Source organism: Lycium ferocissimum, chromosome 1 (genome assembly GCF_029784015.1).
Source record: "Lycium ferocissimum isolate CSIRO_LF1 chromosome 1, AGI_CSIRO_Lferr_CH_V1, whole genome shotgun sequence".
NCBI lineage: Eukaryota > Viridiplantae > Streptophyta > Magnoliopsida > Solanales > Solanaceae > Lycium > Lycium ferocissimum.
This window is the reverse complement of record NC_081342.1, coordinates 70,635,594-70,654,239: the sequence shown is the minus strand read 5'-3', so window position 1 is coordinate 70,654,239 and position 18,646 is coordinate 70,635,594. Positions and strand designations below refer to the sequence as shown.

Below are 18,646 nucleotides of genomic sequence, written 5' to 3'. Positions count from 1 at the left end.
AAATTTCTATCAAAATAACTGAAAGTTCCAGCAGAAATTACATACTTTTTTAGTCCTATCCATCCCTAAATATACTCTATTTGTCTTAATTTTGTCGAAGTTGAGATAATATTTGAAGCCATATAGAAAAGAAAGTTGGCTGGAAAAAGTGAAGAATCGCATGAGGAATTGGGAACCGTCACTTTTCTCTCTCTCTAATGTTCTCTCTCTCTCTCTTTCTAATGTTGGTGAAGAGGAATTGAACGTTTGAGTCTTGTTTGGTGGACCAAGGAGTTATTATTTTGTTTGGGTCCGCTTAGGTTTGGATCGGGTCAAAAAAGGTTTTTTTGGGAGAATGAATATATCTGTTAACAGAGGGTACGTTTCAAAATTTTCATAACGCGAAGAGTATTTTTGACCCAAAATAAGTCGGGAGGACATTTTTAGCCCTTTTTCCAAAGTAGAGGGATATTTTGGACCCTTTTCCCTTTTGGAAAAATAGGGGCAAGTTATGACCTTGTAAGTTGTATGTGTGTTGGCAAAAAACCAAATTGTAGTACGTAATGCTTGTCTAACTGTTATGTCATTAACATTAAATTTATAGATGGGGAATAATTAATTGAGATTTGGAACCATTAGAACTTAGACGACTTTTATTCAGTGCACACATGAATTTTACATTAACCTAAATTACCCCCTAAACTTTGAATTTTGATAGCTTGATCCCCCTGGACACTAGTGTGGCATAGAGTGTCAATACACTCTCTTTTAGCCAAATGAAAAGAAGATTTAGCTAAATTAATGAACTTCAAACGGTGTAATTTCTAAATAAGAGAAAAACTATGTATTTCTTCTTTTCATGTAATGACTATTTATTTCGATTTTGTTGTCCTTTTTCAGGTCATATTGGTAAAAAAAAATTGATTGAAATTTCATTATTTTTAGCCAAAATATTGGAGTTTCAACTGTATATATATTTTAAAAAGTTTCTTACTCATATGCAATAATTATTTATTCTAATTGTGTATTTTTTCTTCCTTGCCAAATGTGTAACAATAACTTATTAGAATGTCATTATTTTTAGCCAAATAATAAAGTTGTAGCCACTAATAACATTGTTGCAAGTTTTTTTTTTTTTTTTTATACACATTTGGCTTCATGGAAATATATAATTGGTGGTAGGGGTGTACAAAGCAAACCAACAAACCGCACCAAACCGATAATCCGAACCAAACCGAGAAAAAAACCCGACTAGTGGTTTGGTTTGACTTGGTTTGGTTTTAAAAAGAAAAACCCGAACACTATTGGTTTGATTTGGTTTTAACTAAAAAAAGTCAAACCGAATCAAATCAACCCGACATTACATTTGTAAAATTTCAAACACATTTTATACATAGAAATATCTATTTATAATGTAATTTATAAATGTTTCTTTAGCTTTTTCATAGTTTTTTGTCTTTTAACATATTATTTCAAGCTTGGAATTAGACTTTTGAATGGTTTAATAAGTTTTATAGCCCAATGATATTAGTAACTCAAATAAAACTCAACAAAAATCAAATCAATACTAATGCTAACAAAAGAAATTCATATCTAACAAAAAGAATGACAATAATTTTGATATCTATTCTTTAGTTTTATATTAGTTTAGAAAGTGAAAATACGTAACTTAATTTTATTTTTTTCTTTAATATTTAGTCATGTAATTAATACTTAGTAGCCGTACTTATTTTAGCATGACTTAGTACTTTTAGATTATGATCATTTTTTACATGCCTTATAAATTAGTTGTATCTATTGTAGTATGACTTAGTACTTTTAGATTATGATAATTTTATTTTATGCAATTTCATTAATTTTTTTCGTTGAATATTTTAGTACAATGTCATCTCTCATCACGTTTTGTGTTATTTTCTTAATAAATATCTTAATTAGATCGTTGTATCTTACTAGGACTAAAGAAATATTTGAAGTATAAGTTATATGTTTTTATGAAGACTTTACCGGAAAAAACCCGAAAAACCCGAGCAACCCGAAAAAATCGAGAAAACCCGAGGTTGAAAAACCCGACTTTTGTTGGTTTAGTTTAGTTTATAGATTTAAAAACCCGATGCAATTGGTTTGGTTTGGTCTTTAAAAAATTCGAACCAACCCGGTCCATGTACACCCCTAATTGGTGGACATAAAAAGGTTAAAAAAAAAAAAAAAAAAAAAAACTGACAACTTGTGAAGGCCTTGCAAACTCATCACAAGCCTTTCGCGGCTGTTGAATACTGATTTCAATATTTTTACTGCCTACTGCAATTTCTTTAAAAGAAGACAAAAGTAATTCCTATGTAAAAGAAACGGTTATCACGAGATAAACACAACATAAACGCAAGAAGGAACAAGCACTCAATTGTGAAATAATTTAGATTGATAGCCTTAATTATATATAACTAATGTAGGAAAACACGTATTAGAAGAACACCTTAACAAATTGTTTGTTACACAGACTAGTTACACAAAAATGATAATATAAAAATTGTTATTTGAACACCTTACCAGAACAATTATTTGGATCACAAACTGATTTTACACATATTATATGGTAGAGATTATTATATGGTGCATACTGGATAATAAGGCAATGATTATTTTGTTGGTGAATAGCAATGTGGGATTGTGATATGAATATTCTACATTTCTACTATATAGAAGAGTGGGTTAAAAAGCAAGGATCGTCGTCCAAGGGAAATTCAGTAATTTTACTAAGGCCTCATTTGTTTTCATTAAGATTAAGACGTCTGAATCTGAATGCACGTCTGAATGATTAAGATGTTGTCTCTAGATCTGAACACTGAATGATTAAAACTGTTTGTTTTTCAACATCGGAATGTCCATAATATATTTATTTAACTATTATAAATATAAACTTCAAATAAAAAGTAACTAAATATTAGAAAATAAATACAAATTTAATAAAATAAAAATATTATTCGATAAAAACTAAAACGCGATGTTCGCTAGTAATGACGACGGCCGATGCTTTGTAGCTCTCCATTGTGGGTGGGGTAGGCAGTGGTGCGGTGTCGTGGTTTTGGGGGTGGGTGGTGGGTGGTGGTGAGGGGTGGTTGGGGGTAACCCGGTGGGTGGTGAGGGTGGGAGGTAGTGGTGGTGGGTAGGTGGAGGGTTGTGTGGTGTTGGTGACGAGTGAGGGGTCCGGGGGTAGGGGGTAGGGTTGGGGGTTAGTATAATTTGGGTGGGGGTAGTGGGAGGTCGCGGGTGGTGAGTGGTTGGAGTGGGGGTGGTTAGGGTAAGGTAGATGGGGGTGGGGGGTTGGTGATAGGTGGGTTGTGGGGATGGGGTGGGTCGGTAGTGGTGGGGGTAGTGTTGGTGGTGGTGGTGAGTGGGACGTAGGGTTAGGGGTACGGTTGGGGTGGGGTGGGTGAAGGGTGGGGGTAGGAGAGGCTTGGGGTGGGTGGTGAAGAGGTAGGGAGGTTTGAGGTGGTGGGTAGTGGGAGTGAGGGGGTGGGGTGGGTGTTAAAAATTATCCACACAAAGTGCCTCTTAATGATATTAAGACTGGATTCAAGATCTTAAGCGAATAAGACCTATTCGAGACTAAATAAGTGCTTAGATCTTAATGTAAAACAAATGCACTTAATGACTTAAGGGCTGAACCATTCATATTCAGACCTTCATTAAGTGCAAACAAATGAGGCCTAAGTCCACGTGTCCCATCAAAGTGCAGGCTATTAAATTTACATATTGCCATGTGTATCATCACGTTGGAGAAAATGAAATTTGTGTACATTTCTGAAAATGTGGGCCCTATTTAGTAGCATCTAAGAATCATGATTTCTGTCTTTCTTTCTAAAATTGACGTGACATCTAATCTGATTGATTGTTCAATTTTGCTACTTTCAATTAAAGTAAACAAATATGATGTTTACTAAAATATAAAATTTAGTATTCTGCATTTTTCAATTTGAGTTTTCTAATTTAATTAGGTATGGAGTATAAGAAAAAAAGAATTTTTTTAAAATCTTGTGATTTTAAATTAAAAATTATGTAATGTACCTAAACACTCTTTGAACCTTATAGTATTAAACATGTAATGTAGAATTTGAATTGAGAAGATATCATATATAAAAACAATCAACATACTAAAAAGAAAGACTAGATGCGTGAATTGAAATGGAAGGATTAGTTATAAATTTAAATAGAATATATATTATGAAATAATAAAAGTTTGATTTATTTTTCAAACTTATCAAATTATAATTTGATAAAACTAATAAGTGTGTTTTGGGTCCAATTTATAACACCAACAATATAATCTTTTTACATTTTAAAATTAATCAGATCAAAACTTAATATGTTATAATATATTGCATTATTTTGCAAATTAGTTCATAATTCTTAATACTAATATTGTTTTGTCTCAAAAGGAATCTCTTTTTATGCAAATTGTCTCTTTTAAAATATTAATGAATTCCATGTAGCATATTAACAAGTTTGAGTTTTCACAAGCTTTATGTTCACAACCAAACATAATAATATTCCTTTTACTGTTTGAGCCAAGAAATTATTTGTCTTAATTAATTTGATATATAACTACAATTCGTAAACAAAGAAAACTTTAGTAAAAGAACTTAAAATTAAATCTAGATAGGATAGTCTAAAATTACGCTTATGATTTGAAATTTCATGTAATATTTTTCATTATAGTGACATAAATGATACTCTTTTCTACTATCGGTTAAGATAAATTACACATTTAGTTTTGTTCAATAATGAGTTACGTTCCTTAGTTATAAATTCAACTACTACTAAGCAAAAAGTTGGAAAGTAAGCTATTCAGGATAATAACGTATAATAATTCATCCTCATGAAATTATAAGTTCAAGTTATGAGCTAGAAATTGGAAAGAATGACCTTTAGGACAATAATGCATAATGGCTCATCCTTAAGAATTTATATTATTATGTTATACAATGGTAAAAAGAAATGTGAATGTTAGATTCATAGTGCTTTATAATTAAAAAAAAAAGAAAAAAAAAGAATGTTACCATAATTAATAGTAGGCTTAATACATCAAGCATGTTCCAATTGAGGTTGATGAGGGTAATGTATTTTAAATGAGGTGATATATTTTAAATGGTTAACTTATTTATTTAATGAGCATTTGAGAATATTTGCAGAAAGTTTATCAAAATTTAAGTTTGAAATGTCTAATAGGAACAATTTATCACTTGTTCAGGTGCTCAATTGAAACAGATAGTGGTTTGAGTGTCTAAATGAATTTTTTTGGCAAATTTGAAAAAATGTCGATGTATTAAGTCGTAATACTAACAATTCTTAACAAAATTGTAGGATTAAGTTACTTTATTGCTTTAATTATCCTAAAGTTTTGTCTAGGGCCAACAAAGTGTTGGTTAAAATATCTAACAAATTTGTGAATTTATATCTATATTTTCTCTTTTTATTAAATAGGGAAAATACCAATAGAAATTTTTTAATTTGCTCTATATGTAATTGTTATGAAATTTCTAAACAGTCATGTTGGGCCCGTGCGAGCACGAGCTTCAATTGGGCAATTCGCAGAATTACATGACATTATATTTGTCAACTCCAAACAAAAGAGAACAAAATTATAGCTTTTACAAATGTGACATTTCTAAACAGATTGTAACAAAACCAAAGTAGATTGCTTCAATTGTTCTGCACTTTCTTCAAGGGTAGCAGGCCCAGCTCTTTAGAATCCAGCTTGTATATTGTAAATCTTGATTTGTTAAAAGAAGAAAGGTCATCTCAATACAGTAACAAAACTCCTAATAGATAGGCAAGAGAATGTGCAAGCCAAGAGAAAAAGATTCTCTATCTCGTAAAGCTCAAGCTCTAGAGTATCAAAATTCTAATTCAAGATTCCCCTGATTGATTGATGTCCAGCTTTTAGTTCCAAGTAGGCAACCTCATACATAACTTTATTCCATCAAATTAGAGCAACTAATGAGAAAATCTCCTAAACAGGACCTAAACCACTTTTCATATAGGTTTAGTAATAAAAATATCATGACATCTGTATTTTATTTAATGAATAGAATAATCATGACTCTTCTACCTTATCCATACTCATTATCTTCACATAGCAACAAATCACAAAACTTTAATAAGTACATCAACTTAAAACAATTAAAAGGTCTTGGTTTCGCATCACAGATTCTGAAGCCTAGGATCAAAAGGAATCGGTAAGAATATGAAATAATGAAACATATTCTATCAGTTGTTTTCAATACTACCAAAAAACTACTGGAGAAACTCTTTACACAGAAGATTGGAAACCAGATACTCCTGTTATTAGAAAGTGAGTTACTTCTACTAATATGTTTAAGGAATCAGCTTTGGTATAGAAGGCATGTTATTGTAGAACCTGGTATAAATTGAATGATACCGGACATCATTTTCCAGTTTTCCAAATCTGAAAAAATTACAAATGGATGTGTTATATACATGACAAAGGATGAATTACTTTTGTATCCAGAAAATAAATTTGAAATAATAAAAGTAGAGGCATGCAACAAATAAGATGAAACAACGCACTTTATGTAAAGTGTAGACTATTCTAATCTCTATGGATGAGATTTAATAAGAAGAGCCACTTAAAGTAGAAAAGAGAAACACTAAGAAGTAACTAATTATAGAATAACCATAAAAAAACATGTCACCACCAAACTTATCTCAGTCTTCAAATTCTTGACCTATTAAAAGTTTCAAATTTATGTCAGTTTATTAGCAAAGACTAAACTTATGAAAGAAAAAAAGAGAAGACCACAATATTAGGAATTAGTACCAACTATGTACTATGATCCAAAATGCAGTAATGCAGACGGAGTACCAATAGCATAAGAATTTTCTACGATCATGATTCACCTCCATTATTATATATTGGTAACATAATCCTCAAGTCCTGCTTATGCCAAAATGCACCGTACAAATAGGGATAAGAGATGAGCTTACTTCATGAGAATATAATGGAACTCAAATTCAATGCAGAGAACAAGCTATCTCCACATCTTTGATAGCCAGTATAGTGGATGCACTACTATCCAACTAACAGGCTGCAAATTCTTAAAATAAAAAGAATTAAATGTCAACATAGAAGTTGCATCATGGACAAATATTCTAATATATATGGGCAAAAATGTTGAACCTTGCATCTGTCACCATGATGCTCATATTGCAGTAGCAGTGATATTAGATCAGAGAATAGAAAAGAAAGAAAAAAAAGCAGCAGCAGCAGTGATATCAGAAAAGAGAAAAGAAGAAGAGGAGAAAAACGCTGCAGTAGCAGCGACATAAGATAAAAGAAAAGAAGAGAAAGAAAAAAAACAGCAGCAGCGACGATATCAGAGGCGAGACGAAGAAGAGAAGAGGAGGAGGGGAAGAAGAAGAAATAATCATACCTGTAGCTTGAAGTATAGAAACCAGACCAAGGAAGAGAGCAGCAAAACTAGTAAGAAAGTTGAATCCTTTTCTGTTTAAAGTCAACTTTTTATTAAAATAAACGAAGCGCATGCTTCTCGCTTCTCCTCCACTTCGATCTTCTTGAGGAGAAGAGTCCCTTCTTTTTACCAGCATCGCCTCAGCCTTCTAAAGCACAAGTACCTCAATGCTTTAGGCGACAAAGCGAGCGCTTTTAATAACACTGAGTTTCACAAGTCCAATATAGCATATCAACTATTTTCTTTACAGATTCTGACAAATCAAATAGAAAATAACTCAACAAATACAATGATATAAGCTCACAAGTATTTGTAAAAGAATAAAATGAGAAGGCAAAACAAAAAACTCATGTTTTAAATCCTTATAGTCACAACTGCCCACATGTGATCCAGCTTATAATCCTTGATGTCCACCCATTAATGTACGCGCAATGGACACATATTATGATCATTAACTAATATAGCTAAGTGTCTCGCTAAGGCATGACGCTTCCCAACAATTCGATTGTGGTAAAAAGTGACACTCAACATTACTCCAGCTTTGAGTCCTGCACCTGATCGACACTCTCACATTTTTTGCCTTTTAAGGTTCACATGGACCTGCAGATTTCAATTTAAGTCAATCATAAAAAAGGTTCCAGTCCCGTAACAACAAAAGTAGATTACAAAATGAGACAATAAAATATTTATTTCGTTTCTCTGAGTATTTGCATCAGTTCAGCTTCTTGAGAGGAGGGAAACATAGTCTTCCTATGGATCAAAACCAGGAGCGCGCAAGACTCTCATTCTGAGCTAGCTCATTCAGATAAGAAGTTGTTGTATTACACTTTTTACTTTTGCCAATCGGAAGTCTTTGTTCAGCATTTACTCTTACTAAACTCAAAGCTCTAAAGCTTTTCCCTTGTCCTCTTGCTAAGGCACCAGGTGGAATGAATGAATGTTTCGAAGCCTTCAAAGTTGATTCCATTTCATACTTTTGAGATTTTGACGGATTCAAGTCAATCTAATCTAACCAAAAAACATAGCATTATCAAGCGGCCCTGCATTTCATGTGATAATCTAGTCTAGATATTTGTGGCAGTTTTCAGATGCTAGGTGCTTATTAACTTTTCAAAGCACCAAAATAATCTTAAATTCTCTAAAAGTTGAAAGCCAGAAAAGGTTATGATTAAAAGCTAGAAGTTTCTGCATTTGTAGGTTTTCAGACATAAGAAGATATACATAATTCAATCAGACAAAATCTGCAAATAACTTATGAAAGTCATCCCCCTGAAATCCGCTAAACAAGATACAAAATTCAGAAGAACTATTAACGAATGTAACCGACCTTACTATTATGAGGTTACATCACAAGCCAATGTCGTCGCCATCACCTATGCTATCAGCTTCATCGTCATTAGTCCTATTATTACCTTCATTCTCCTCATTATCACTTATGTACTCTACCATAGTGTCATCCTCTTGGTCAGAATCTTCTTCGATATAATCAACTTCAACTTCTGGTTCCGTTTGAGCATCCAATTCAATTACATTTGCATCCGAGGGTAATCGGTTCAACATCATCTCTATGTAGTTTACTCAACATATCCACCGTATCATTGACAATCGAATTACTTTCAAGTGACATGTCTTGATACACATCATTATTTGTAATATGCGACTCATCACTTTCTGTCTCTGAATTTTCCTTCTCCGGACATCATATAAGTGTCTATCTTGAAATTTGAGCACAATTCGCCAATTTTCCCCCAATTTTGGGTCATCAATGTAAAATACTTGTTTTGCTTGAGTAGCTAGTACGAAAGAATCATGTTCATACCAAAATCTTTTAACACATATGCTCGTAAAATGTTTATCTTTTTGCATCCCTGTTTTCTTGCGAAGATCAAACCACTTGCATTTAAATAGAAAAACTCGATTCTCATCAACATACTCTAACTCAATGATGTCAGTTATAATACCATAAAAATCAATCAACTCATTTTCATGATAGCCTGCAACAACTATACCACAATTCTGACTTTTACGTAATTCATCGCGTCGTTGAATAAGATACCTAACACCATTTATAACACAGACAAAGATGTTTTCTTCCACGCACATCGATTCCATTGCCAAAGGATATAATTTCTTGATAGACATTGACTTGTCCTTATTATATAATTTCAAAATCTATGATTAAAAAAATATTGCGTTCAATTAGTAAAGAAGAAAAAGATTAAAATTTAAACACAACAACATGATTATTATCTTAAAATCACTTACTTTCCTTTTAAACCATAAAGGAAATTGTTCTCTGTGTTTCTCTTCTATATTCCCAACATCTTGTTTCACCAACTCTTCTTTATGCTCTCTGCATGTAAAAAATAAATTATTTAGAAATAGTATTAAAAAATAAAAATATCAATATATAAATAGAAAAATTACTCACTGAAGAAAAGATTCTGCTTCTTCGCAATTATTCAACACATACCACCGAGCCATATCAAGATCTTTCCTTGGTATGGCATCATAATCTCCATCTCCAAATGGTCTAGCACTCTTTGAAAATATGTCTAGAACAGGTTCATCTTTCTTGCTAGATCCATCATCATTTCGATCTTCACGATTAAATCTAGTTTCGATGCCGGTAAGATACATAGAGCAAAATGTCAAACATTCATCAATAATATAGCCTTCTGCAATAGAACCTTCTGGTCGTGCCTTGTTTCGCACATAACGCTTAAGCTTGCACAAGAACCTCTCAATTTTGTACATCCAACGATATTGTACTGGTCCCCCATACATAGCCTCTCGTGGTAAATGCACAGCCAAATGTACCATAACATCGAAAAAAGCAGGTGGAAAGATCATCTCAAGCTTACATAATATAACAATTATATCCCTTTCAAGTTGTTCTAAGTCATCTCGTCTCAATGTCTTACAACATAATCGTTGGAAGAAATCGCCTAACTCAATCAATGATGAAGAGACATTTTTATTTTCAAATCCACGAATAGCAATAGGTAGCACTCGTTGTAACAGGACATGATAGTCATGACTTTTGAGTCTACTTATTTTACCATCATCCTCACTTACACACCCTGAGATATTTGAAGCATAACCATCAGGAAATTTAACATCTTTTACAAATGCCCAAAACTTTTTTTTTCTCTTTTTTTGACATATTATAACAAGCAGCTGGCATTGTACAACTAGAACCATCATGTTGCAACCATAGTTCTTTTCTTATGTTCATATCCTTAAGATCTTGTCTTGCTTTATATGTGTCCTTAGTTTTCCCATCAATATTTAATAAAGTCCCCAGAATACTCTCACAAATGTTCTTTTCTATGTGCATGACATCTAAATTATGCCGCAACTTCAAGCTCTTCCAATATGGTAACTCAAATAAAATACTTCTCCTCACCCAATTCAACTCTTCAGGAAGACGTTTATTTTTCTTATTATTTGAGTGTTTTCCTGGTTTATAAGTACTGAGTAAATCCAATTGTTGCAAGACATCATCTCCTGAGAGCTCTTTTGGTTTTATTCTTTTTTCTGTCTTCCCATCAAATTTCTTGCTTCTTCTCCATGGGTGGCTAGCTTCAAGATACCGACGGTGACCCATGTAACAGATTTTACTTCTTACCCTCTGTGAAGGTGCATCCTTATTGCAAGTAGGACATGCCATGTATCCCTTAGTGCTCCATCCAGATAAATTACCTAATTCATAAAAAAAGATAATATATGTTCAGTAGCAGAAGAAGAGCTCTTCTCCTTGAGAAAATACAATTAATGATTGCGCAACTTTTTTCTCTCTCTCTCTCTCTCTGTTCTTCATGTTCTTACTAATAAAGTTGGTCTCCAAAATGAAAACGGAAAAAAGACTTACAGGGAGGCAAGTTTCCTCTTTAAGTAAGCTCTATAAATATATTATTGATCTAACCCATTGTATAATATGAGTTGCATATTCAACTCGCCTATTTGACGTGAAATTTAGATTTACATGTGAAAATCCGTTAAAATTCCAACAAATATTAGATCTGAACTCCTAATTCTAAAAGTACCACAAGTTTACTGCTAAGAATCTTACAGGTCAAACCTATAAATTTTAGATCCTAAATCCGCATTTGGTCTTCTCATAGTGATCATGTTAATTAGAGATACAAAAACTTCAACAAAGTTATATTATTTTTGATTTCTGCCAGTGCATCTACCTAGAATGAACTATTAAATAAATAAACCAGCTATCAAATTGTGTGCTGCTATTGCAAATAGTGCTAAGTTTACACATCACTAACTGATATAAATAAACTGTTTCTAATATACACAGTGTAGTATTTATTGCACATGTCTATGCATCACATAAGTCGGTAATTATACACTACTAATTCTTTTTTGTTTTTCATTAACCTACCATCCGAAATACATCTTCATGAATAATTGAAATTACACTTGTAAAACAACGCTTCATGATAAAATAAGTAAAAGCTAATTAATATCACAGGAATAATTGCAACGACAATAGTTGCGTAAGGATTTAAAAAATATATAACTCTTCATCAACAATGTTTAAAGGTCACGGGAGAACCTCGTTAGTATGCAATTTATTATCTTACGAATCTTCTTGGAATGAGTTAGCTTATTGCTCATTCTCTATGCAGTGAACAGATTGCCACAGAATTAACAAAAATTGCACTTACAAAGTTTGACTCCTTCTTTGGATAATGCACGATCACTAGAGCAATTCCTCGGCCCGGTGAGAATTACTCTATTAAGAAAATGTACAACGGTATCGAGAGGTACCTATCCAAAGATTCAGTGGAAGAAGCTCATTTGTAATAACCAAGGAAGTCCTAAATGGTTGTTCATTCTAAATTTAGCTCTGCAAAGAAAATTGTACACCAAAGATAGATTGATAAAATGGGGTAGGAACTACAGTCCTACATGTCCATTGTGTGAAGGAGCAGATGAAAACATTCAGCACTTATTCTTCCTCTGTCCAATATCAGCACTCATATAGCAAAAGATACTACATTGGCAAGGCATCTCAAAACTAGTACAAGGGTGGTTGGAAAAACTGAATTGGGCCAAGAGCAATGCAACAGGAAACAATTCAAAAGCTGAAATCTACAGAATATCATTAGCTGGCTGCGTCTATTACCTATGGCAGGAGAGGAATAAAAGACTATTTCAGAACACAAAGAGGACAGAAGACACATTGGTGAGGCCAGATCATCCAAGATATCCATTGTAGAGGAACACCAACATCTCGACTAGCAAAACAGCGTGAGAGGTTTAATTTTTATCCTTAGGCTGTTTTAGCTTTGTAGTGCCTATGTAAAGATGATTGAAGTACTAGAACTGGGGCTTTCTGTCCTGTTTCTAGGGGTCCTGTGTTCAAACTCTGTATCTATTTCCCTAGTAATGCAATATGTCAGTTACCAAAAAAAACTTTGACTCCTTCAACTGTTCTTACAATATGATATCAGTAGTCTAATAATAAATAGTATAGATTATTAGACATCTGTGAAAGTAAGAAATTTCAGAACCTACCATAAGTTGGAAAGTCATTTATGGTCCATAAAAAAGCGGCATGCATCTTAAAGCACTCCCCAGTTGACGCATCAAGTGTCTCTACACCATCACTCCATAACTCTTTCAAATCATCAATCAAAGGACGCAAATAAACATCAATATCCTTTCCAGGTGCTTGAGGACCAGGAATAAGCAATGACATCATCATGAATGGGTCCTTAAAACATTTCCAAGGAGGAAGATTATAAGGAACGAGAATGACAGGCCACATACTATACGATGTGCTCATGTTACCGAATGGATTAAAACCATCAGTTGCAAGACCGAGTCTTATATTACGAGGTTCTTGTGCAAACCACTTATGATTCTTGTCAAACTCTTTCCACGCTTCAGAATCAGCGGGATGCCGTAACACATTCTCTTCATCAAGATGTTTTTCTTTATGCCACCTCATGTCCACACTTGTTTTTTTAGACATAAATAACCTTTGAAGTCTCGGCTTTAACGGAAAATAGCGCAAGACTTTATGAGGAATCTTTTTATTCCTTCCATTATCAATTTTCCACCTCGAAGTACCACAATGTGGACACTCTTGTTTATCTTTATGTTCAGCCCAGTACAACACACAATCATTTTTGCAAGCATGGATCGAAATGTATCCTAATCCCAAACCTTGCAGCATGTTTTTAGCATCATAATATGACTTAGGAAGTGTCTCACCATTAGGAAACGCCTCCTTTAGTAACTCCAGCAACATATCAAACGATTTATTACTCCATTGATTGTACACTTTCAAGTGTAGCAACTTCACAAGAAACGAAAGCTTCGAGAATTTCTTACATCCTGGGTATAGTTCGCGTTCAGCTTCTTCCAAAGAATTTGTCAAACTTTTTAGCTTCCTTCTCACTCATATTACCACATATATTACTACCAGTTGTTGTCTCCTCTGAAAAATTGGCAAACGGTCTTCCACTGGCCTCTTCTAACATAGTGTGAATTCCATCATCGTTGTCATGTTCTTCATTTTCATCTTCATTGTAAATCGCATCACTGTTATCTCTCCTTTGTAATTGTTCCCCATGGTGTATCCATTGCACGTAAGTTCCCATAATTCCTTGGATCAATAGGTGGTCATGCATTATTTCTTGCGTTTGAAAAATTACATTTAAACAGTCTTGGCATGGGCATCGAACTTTAGATTTTCGATCAAAGTGAGACCGAACAAGTCGCATAAAAGATTGGACACCCTCAACATATTTTTTGGAGAACTTTTGTTCATGCATCCAGCCTTTATCCATGATCAACTGCACAAACATATCAATTACCCAATAAATATTATAGAAGAAGCACATTCAATGTTCTTTCGGATAAAATAACTACCAAAATAAATATTTCATAAATGCTGGAATACTAGCGAAAAGTAGCTACTAGGGATTCCAATGGATTGAAAAATGCTGCTCTCCCATTCTTCTATACAGTATTCATTGATGAAAAGTTAAGAGCTTGTCTAAGCTAATTTTAAACGTAGAAATAGAAAAAAAAAATCCATATTTGTCATGGTTTTCTACTTCTTAACTATATTTTTAATGAAATTGGCAGTCCAAGTCCTAATTTTTTTTCTTCCTTTAGATGCATTGATTGAACCCAAAGGTGAATCTGTGTTTCCATTAAACCCAAATGCAATGATAGTGAATAAGAGTTTTATTTATAACTTTCTTATTTATTCAATTCCTCCGAATCGCAACCAAATTAATGAAATAAGTACCAACAAATCCACATATAAAAATCATACCTCAATACATTCTTATTCATAAATCAAAACTCAGTATTATGATGCTAAGAATCAAATAGAGAGGAAAAGGACAGGGAAAGTATGAGGAGAAAACTAGATTGAAGTACAAGAGAAGACTTACCAGAGAAGACGAAGAGCAAAGAGATGCAGCGTTGAGCGATGGCTGTAGCTATTTTTCTTTTGAAAGGAGAAAGAGGAGATGTTGCAGCGGCACAATTCCTCAAACAGGAAAAAAACTCCTAAACCCAATAAACTTTCGGTCTTAGAGTTTAGTGCTTATATGAATCTAAGTAGTTAAACGGTGAAATACTCCTAATAAGGAAGTTAGTACTTAATAGAATTGTAGAGATTCTTTTTTATAAAATAAGGTAGAATTCTACTCCCTCCATCTCAAAATATTTATCGTCCTTACTAAAAATATTTATCTCAAAATATTTATCATTTTATTTAACCAAGTTAAATTAAGTAGCTTTTTCCTATTTTACCCTTATATTAATTAGCAACATTTAAGAGGTTTTCATCATTAATTGAGTAAACATTTATTGAGGAGAGATTATATGATGAAATATGTTAAGGGTAAAATAGTCAAAATGTTAACCTTATAAATGCTTTCTTAATGAGCGTGTAAATAAAAAATGCGATAAATATTTTGATACGGAGGGAGTAATTGATTTACAAGTGTTAAATAACAGGACTTCATATTGTAATAATTATAATGCGACTTTAACCAAAGGAAAAAAAAATTATAATCAGAAATTTTAGCTACATAATTCAAATAAGGAAAGGTTTAATAATCAATTTTTAATGAATTTTTAAGTTTTCAATGTTAAGAAAATATTAAATAACTATTTTGTCTATTATAGAATCTTTTAATGAAGCACAAAAAATTCAATCAACATTTCTAAGGTCCTTTATGCTTTTAATATAACTAATTTCTATAAACGTGCAGTTGCACATTATTCTCAGTCAATCTCAATCTTAGTAAAAAAAAAATACTCCCTCTGTTTCAATTTATGTGAACCTATTTCTTTATTAGTTCGCGCCAAAAAGAATGACCACTTTCTATATTTGAAAATAATTTACCTTTATGCAATGATTTATAGACACACAAAATATATATGACTCATTTTACACCACAACTTTAAAAGTCTTCTCTACTTTCTTAAACTCCGTGCCCAGTCAAATGGGTTCACATAAATTGAAATGGAAGGAGTGTAAGATAATATTATTTGAAATTAAATATACTAATTTTATGAGGCACAAAAATATTACTTGATCATGTCCACTTAATATTTCCCATTAAGGGCGTGTTCGGTATGGAGGAAAATGTTTTTCACAGAAATTATTTTCATGGAAAATATGTTATTAGAAAATAAGTGAATTTCCACCACGCAAACTTTCCATTTTAATAAATTCCTTATAAAGGTAAAATTAAATATGAAGCTGAAAATTTAGGAGGGGTAGGGGTAGAGGCTAGGGGGGGGGGGGGGGTGGAGGAAATCAAAAAAGAAAACTTTTAAAACTTCTTTTTTTTTAAAAAAAAAATGGTTAATTTTTTTTTTTTTAAGTGGTGGTTTGCTGTTGGGCCGGGGGAGCGAGGGGGTGGGCGTTGTAGGAAACCAAAAAAAGAAAAACTTTTCAAAAAAAAAAAAAATTAAAAAAAATTATTTTTTTGGAGGGGGTGGTGGGGCGGGGGAAGGGGGGATGGTGTAAAAAAAAATATTTAAAACTTCTTTTTAAGAATCTAAAAATATTTTTTGGAGGGGTGGGGGGTCACCCAGCCGGTGGGGCGGGGGATGGGGTGAGTGTAGATAACCCCCCAAAAAAAAAAAAAAACTTTCTTTTTTTCAAAAATATCTTTTTTGGGGGAGGGGGGATGGTGGGGTGGGGGTGGTGGAGGGGTGCTTTGGGTGGGGTTGTGGGAGTGGTTGAGGTTTGGTGGCTGGGGGTATGTTGGTGGTGGTAGGGTGGTTGGTGAAATGCCACTTGTGGACTTGTTTTTCCTAATTTGATTAGGGAAGTCATTTTCCCATTTTTTTAAGGAACTTGTTTTCCTAAATAAAATGATTTCCAAAAATTTTGATCAAACGAACATGGAAAAATTGAAAAACATTTTTCGGAAAATGTATTCCTCCATACCGAACAACCGAAAAATGTTTTCCTAGAAAAATAAGTGATTTCTACTTATTTTATCAAGATCGGTTAGTTAATAGAAAATATTTTTAGAAAAATACCTAGTCAAGCCCCACCCCCACGCCCATCAATCACCTCCCCCTCCCGACCCCAACCCAACCATCACCCTCGAATGCACTCCATCTTCACCCACCCCTACCCCATACCACCACCCATCCCAACCCCACCTCACCCACACCACCGGTACACCGAACCACCCCACTCACCCCCTTCTAAATTTTCTATTTCATATATTTTATTTTACTTGTTTAAAAAAAATATTAAAAATGAAAAAAAAATTCTTACCCACAACCACCAAACCTCAACCAAATTTAACCACGCAAAATTCCCATGTTTTATAAAAGTAAAATAACGGGGGGGGGGGGGGGGGGGGTGTAGAAAACCAAAAAAAAAAAAAAAATTTTTTTAAAAAGACATTTTTTTTTTGGATGGGGTGATTTTGTTTTTTTTTTTGGGGGGGGGGGGGGGGGGGGGGGTGTAAAAAACAAAAAAAAAAAAAACTATTTTTTTTAAAAAAGAAAATTGATATTTTTTGAAGAGGTGTTGGGGTTGGGGTTGGGGAGGTGGTGGGGTGGTAGAGGGGTAGTAGTGGGGGTGGTGTGCGTGGGGTGGTGGGTGGAAGAGGTTTGGTGGGGTGTGGTGGTTGGTGGAATGTCACTAGTGGACTTGTTTTCCTAGTTTTTTTTTTTCAAGAAGATTTTTCAATTTTAAAAATATTAATGAACAAACTTTTTTCTTGTTTTCCTAAAAATAAAATATTTCCAACGAATATGAGAAAATTGAAAAACATTTCCCCGAAAATGTTTTCCTCCATACCGAACACATCCTAAATTGTTGTTTTTGGTGTACATCCTTTAAGTTTTTACATATGGAAATATATATTAGAACTAAAATAATCTAATATTAGGAGTTATTAGTTAACGGAAGAGCATTTATATATTTGTGATTAGTGGTGCGAAATGTAATTAACATTTTAAATTTAAGAATTCAAAAATTAATGAAATTTAATCAACCACTTTATTATAATTTTAATTTTTTTTAATGGTGTAGCAAAATTAAAACAAAACACCAAAGAGCCTGCTTTTGGCTTGGCTTGGCTCGGAGAAACTCAACTTGAGCTCGGATATACTTTCGCAAAGCTTAGTTGAGCTCGGCTTCAGGTATTGCAAGAAACTCGATTGAGAAAGGTTCTAGCCAAGAAGTTCACTGAGCTTCCATGTCAAAAGAAAGGTTGCGACCGATTCGATGCATATTGTAATGTTTTTTAACCTATTTTTTTTTTCTTTCTAAAAATGCTTATAAGCATTTTATTTGTTGCGAAGGTTAATTTTCGGCACTTTATAAGAGCCAAAGACTTTTTGGAATTTATTTATAGAATTAACCACTAGGCTCCATTCTTAGAGGTATTCCTTTTGAAAAAATATTATTATGTATCGTAAAAGTTATATATATATATATATATATATATATATATATATATATAATATATATATATAACGTCTTAAGTCTAAATTTGAAAGATGGAAATATCCCTAAAATATTGATGGACATCTCCCCTTTAAAAAAATAATGAAATAATTAATGTTAATAATATATAAAAACTTAAATACATTTATAATAACTAAAAAATGCTCTGTCATATTATTAATGCCAAGAGCCGTTTTGTTTTTTTGCT

The 18,646-nt window shown here is 33.1% G+C and overlaps 1 protein-coding gene across 2 annotated transcripts; it reads right to left on the bottom strand.

Annotated features, from left to right (window-relative positions):
• Window positions 1–9,013: 9,013 nt before the first annotated feature.
• Window positions 9,014–14,998, bottom strand: LOC132059161 (uncharacterized). Of its 2 annotated transcripts, XM_059451698.1 has the most exons (6): window positions 14,900–14,998; window positions 13,005–14,290; window positions 12,613–12,869; window positions 9,898–11,171; window positions 9,732–9,819; window positions 9,014–9,638 (listed from the first exon to the last, which is right to left on the bottom strand). In XM_059451698.1, the coding sequence occupies exons 4-6, from the start codon at window positions 10,671–10,673 to the stop codon at window positions 9,045–9,047; spliced, it is 1,458 nt and encodes a 485-aa protein (XP_059307681.1). In that variant the 5' UTR covers window positions 10,674–11,171; window positions 12,613–12,869; window positions 13,005–14,290; window positions 14,900–14,998; the 3' UTR covers window positions 9,014–9,044. The 2 variants fall into 2 exon arrangements, with proteins under 2 accessions (XP_059307681.1, XP_059307675.1); XM_059451692.1 differs by lacking the exon at window positions 12,613–12,869.
• Between the last annotated feature and the right edge of the window lie 3,648 nt (window positions 14,999–18,646).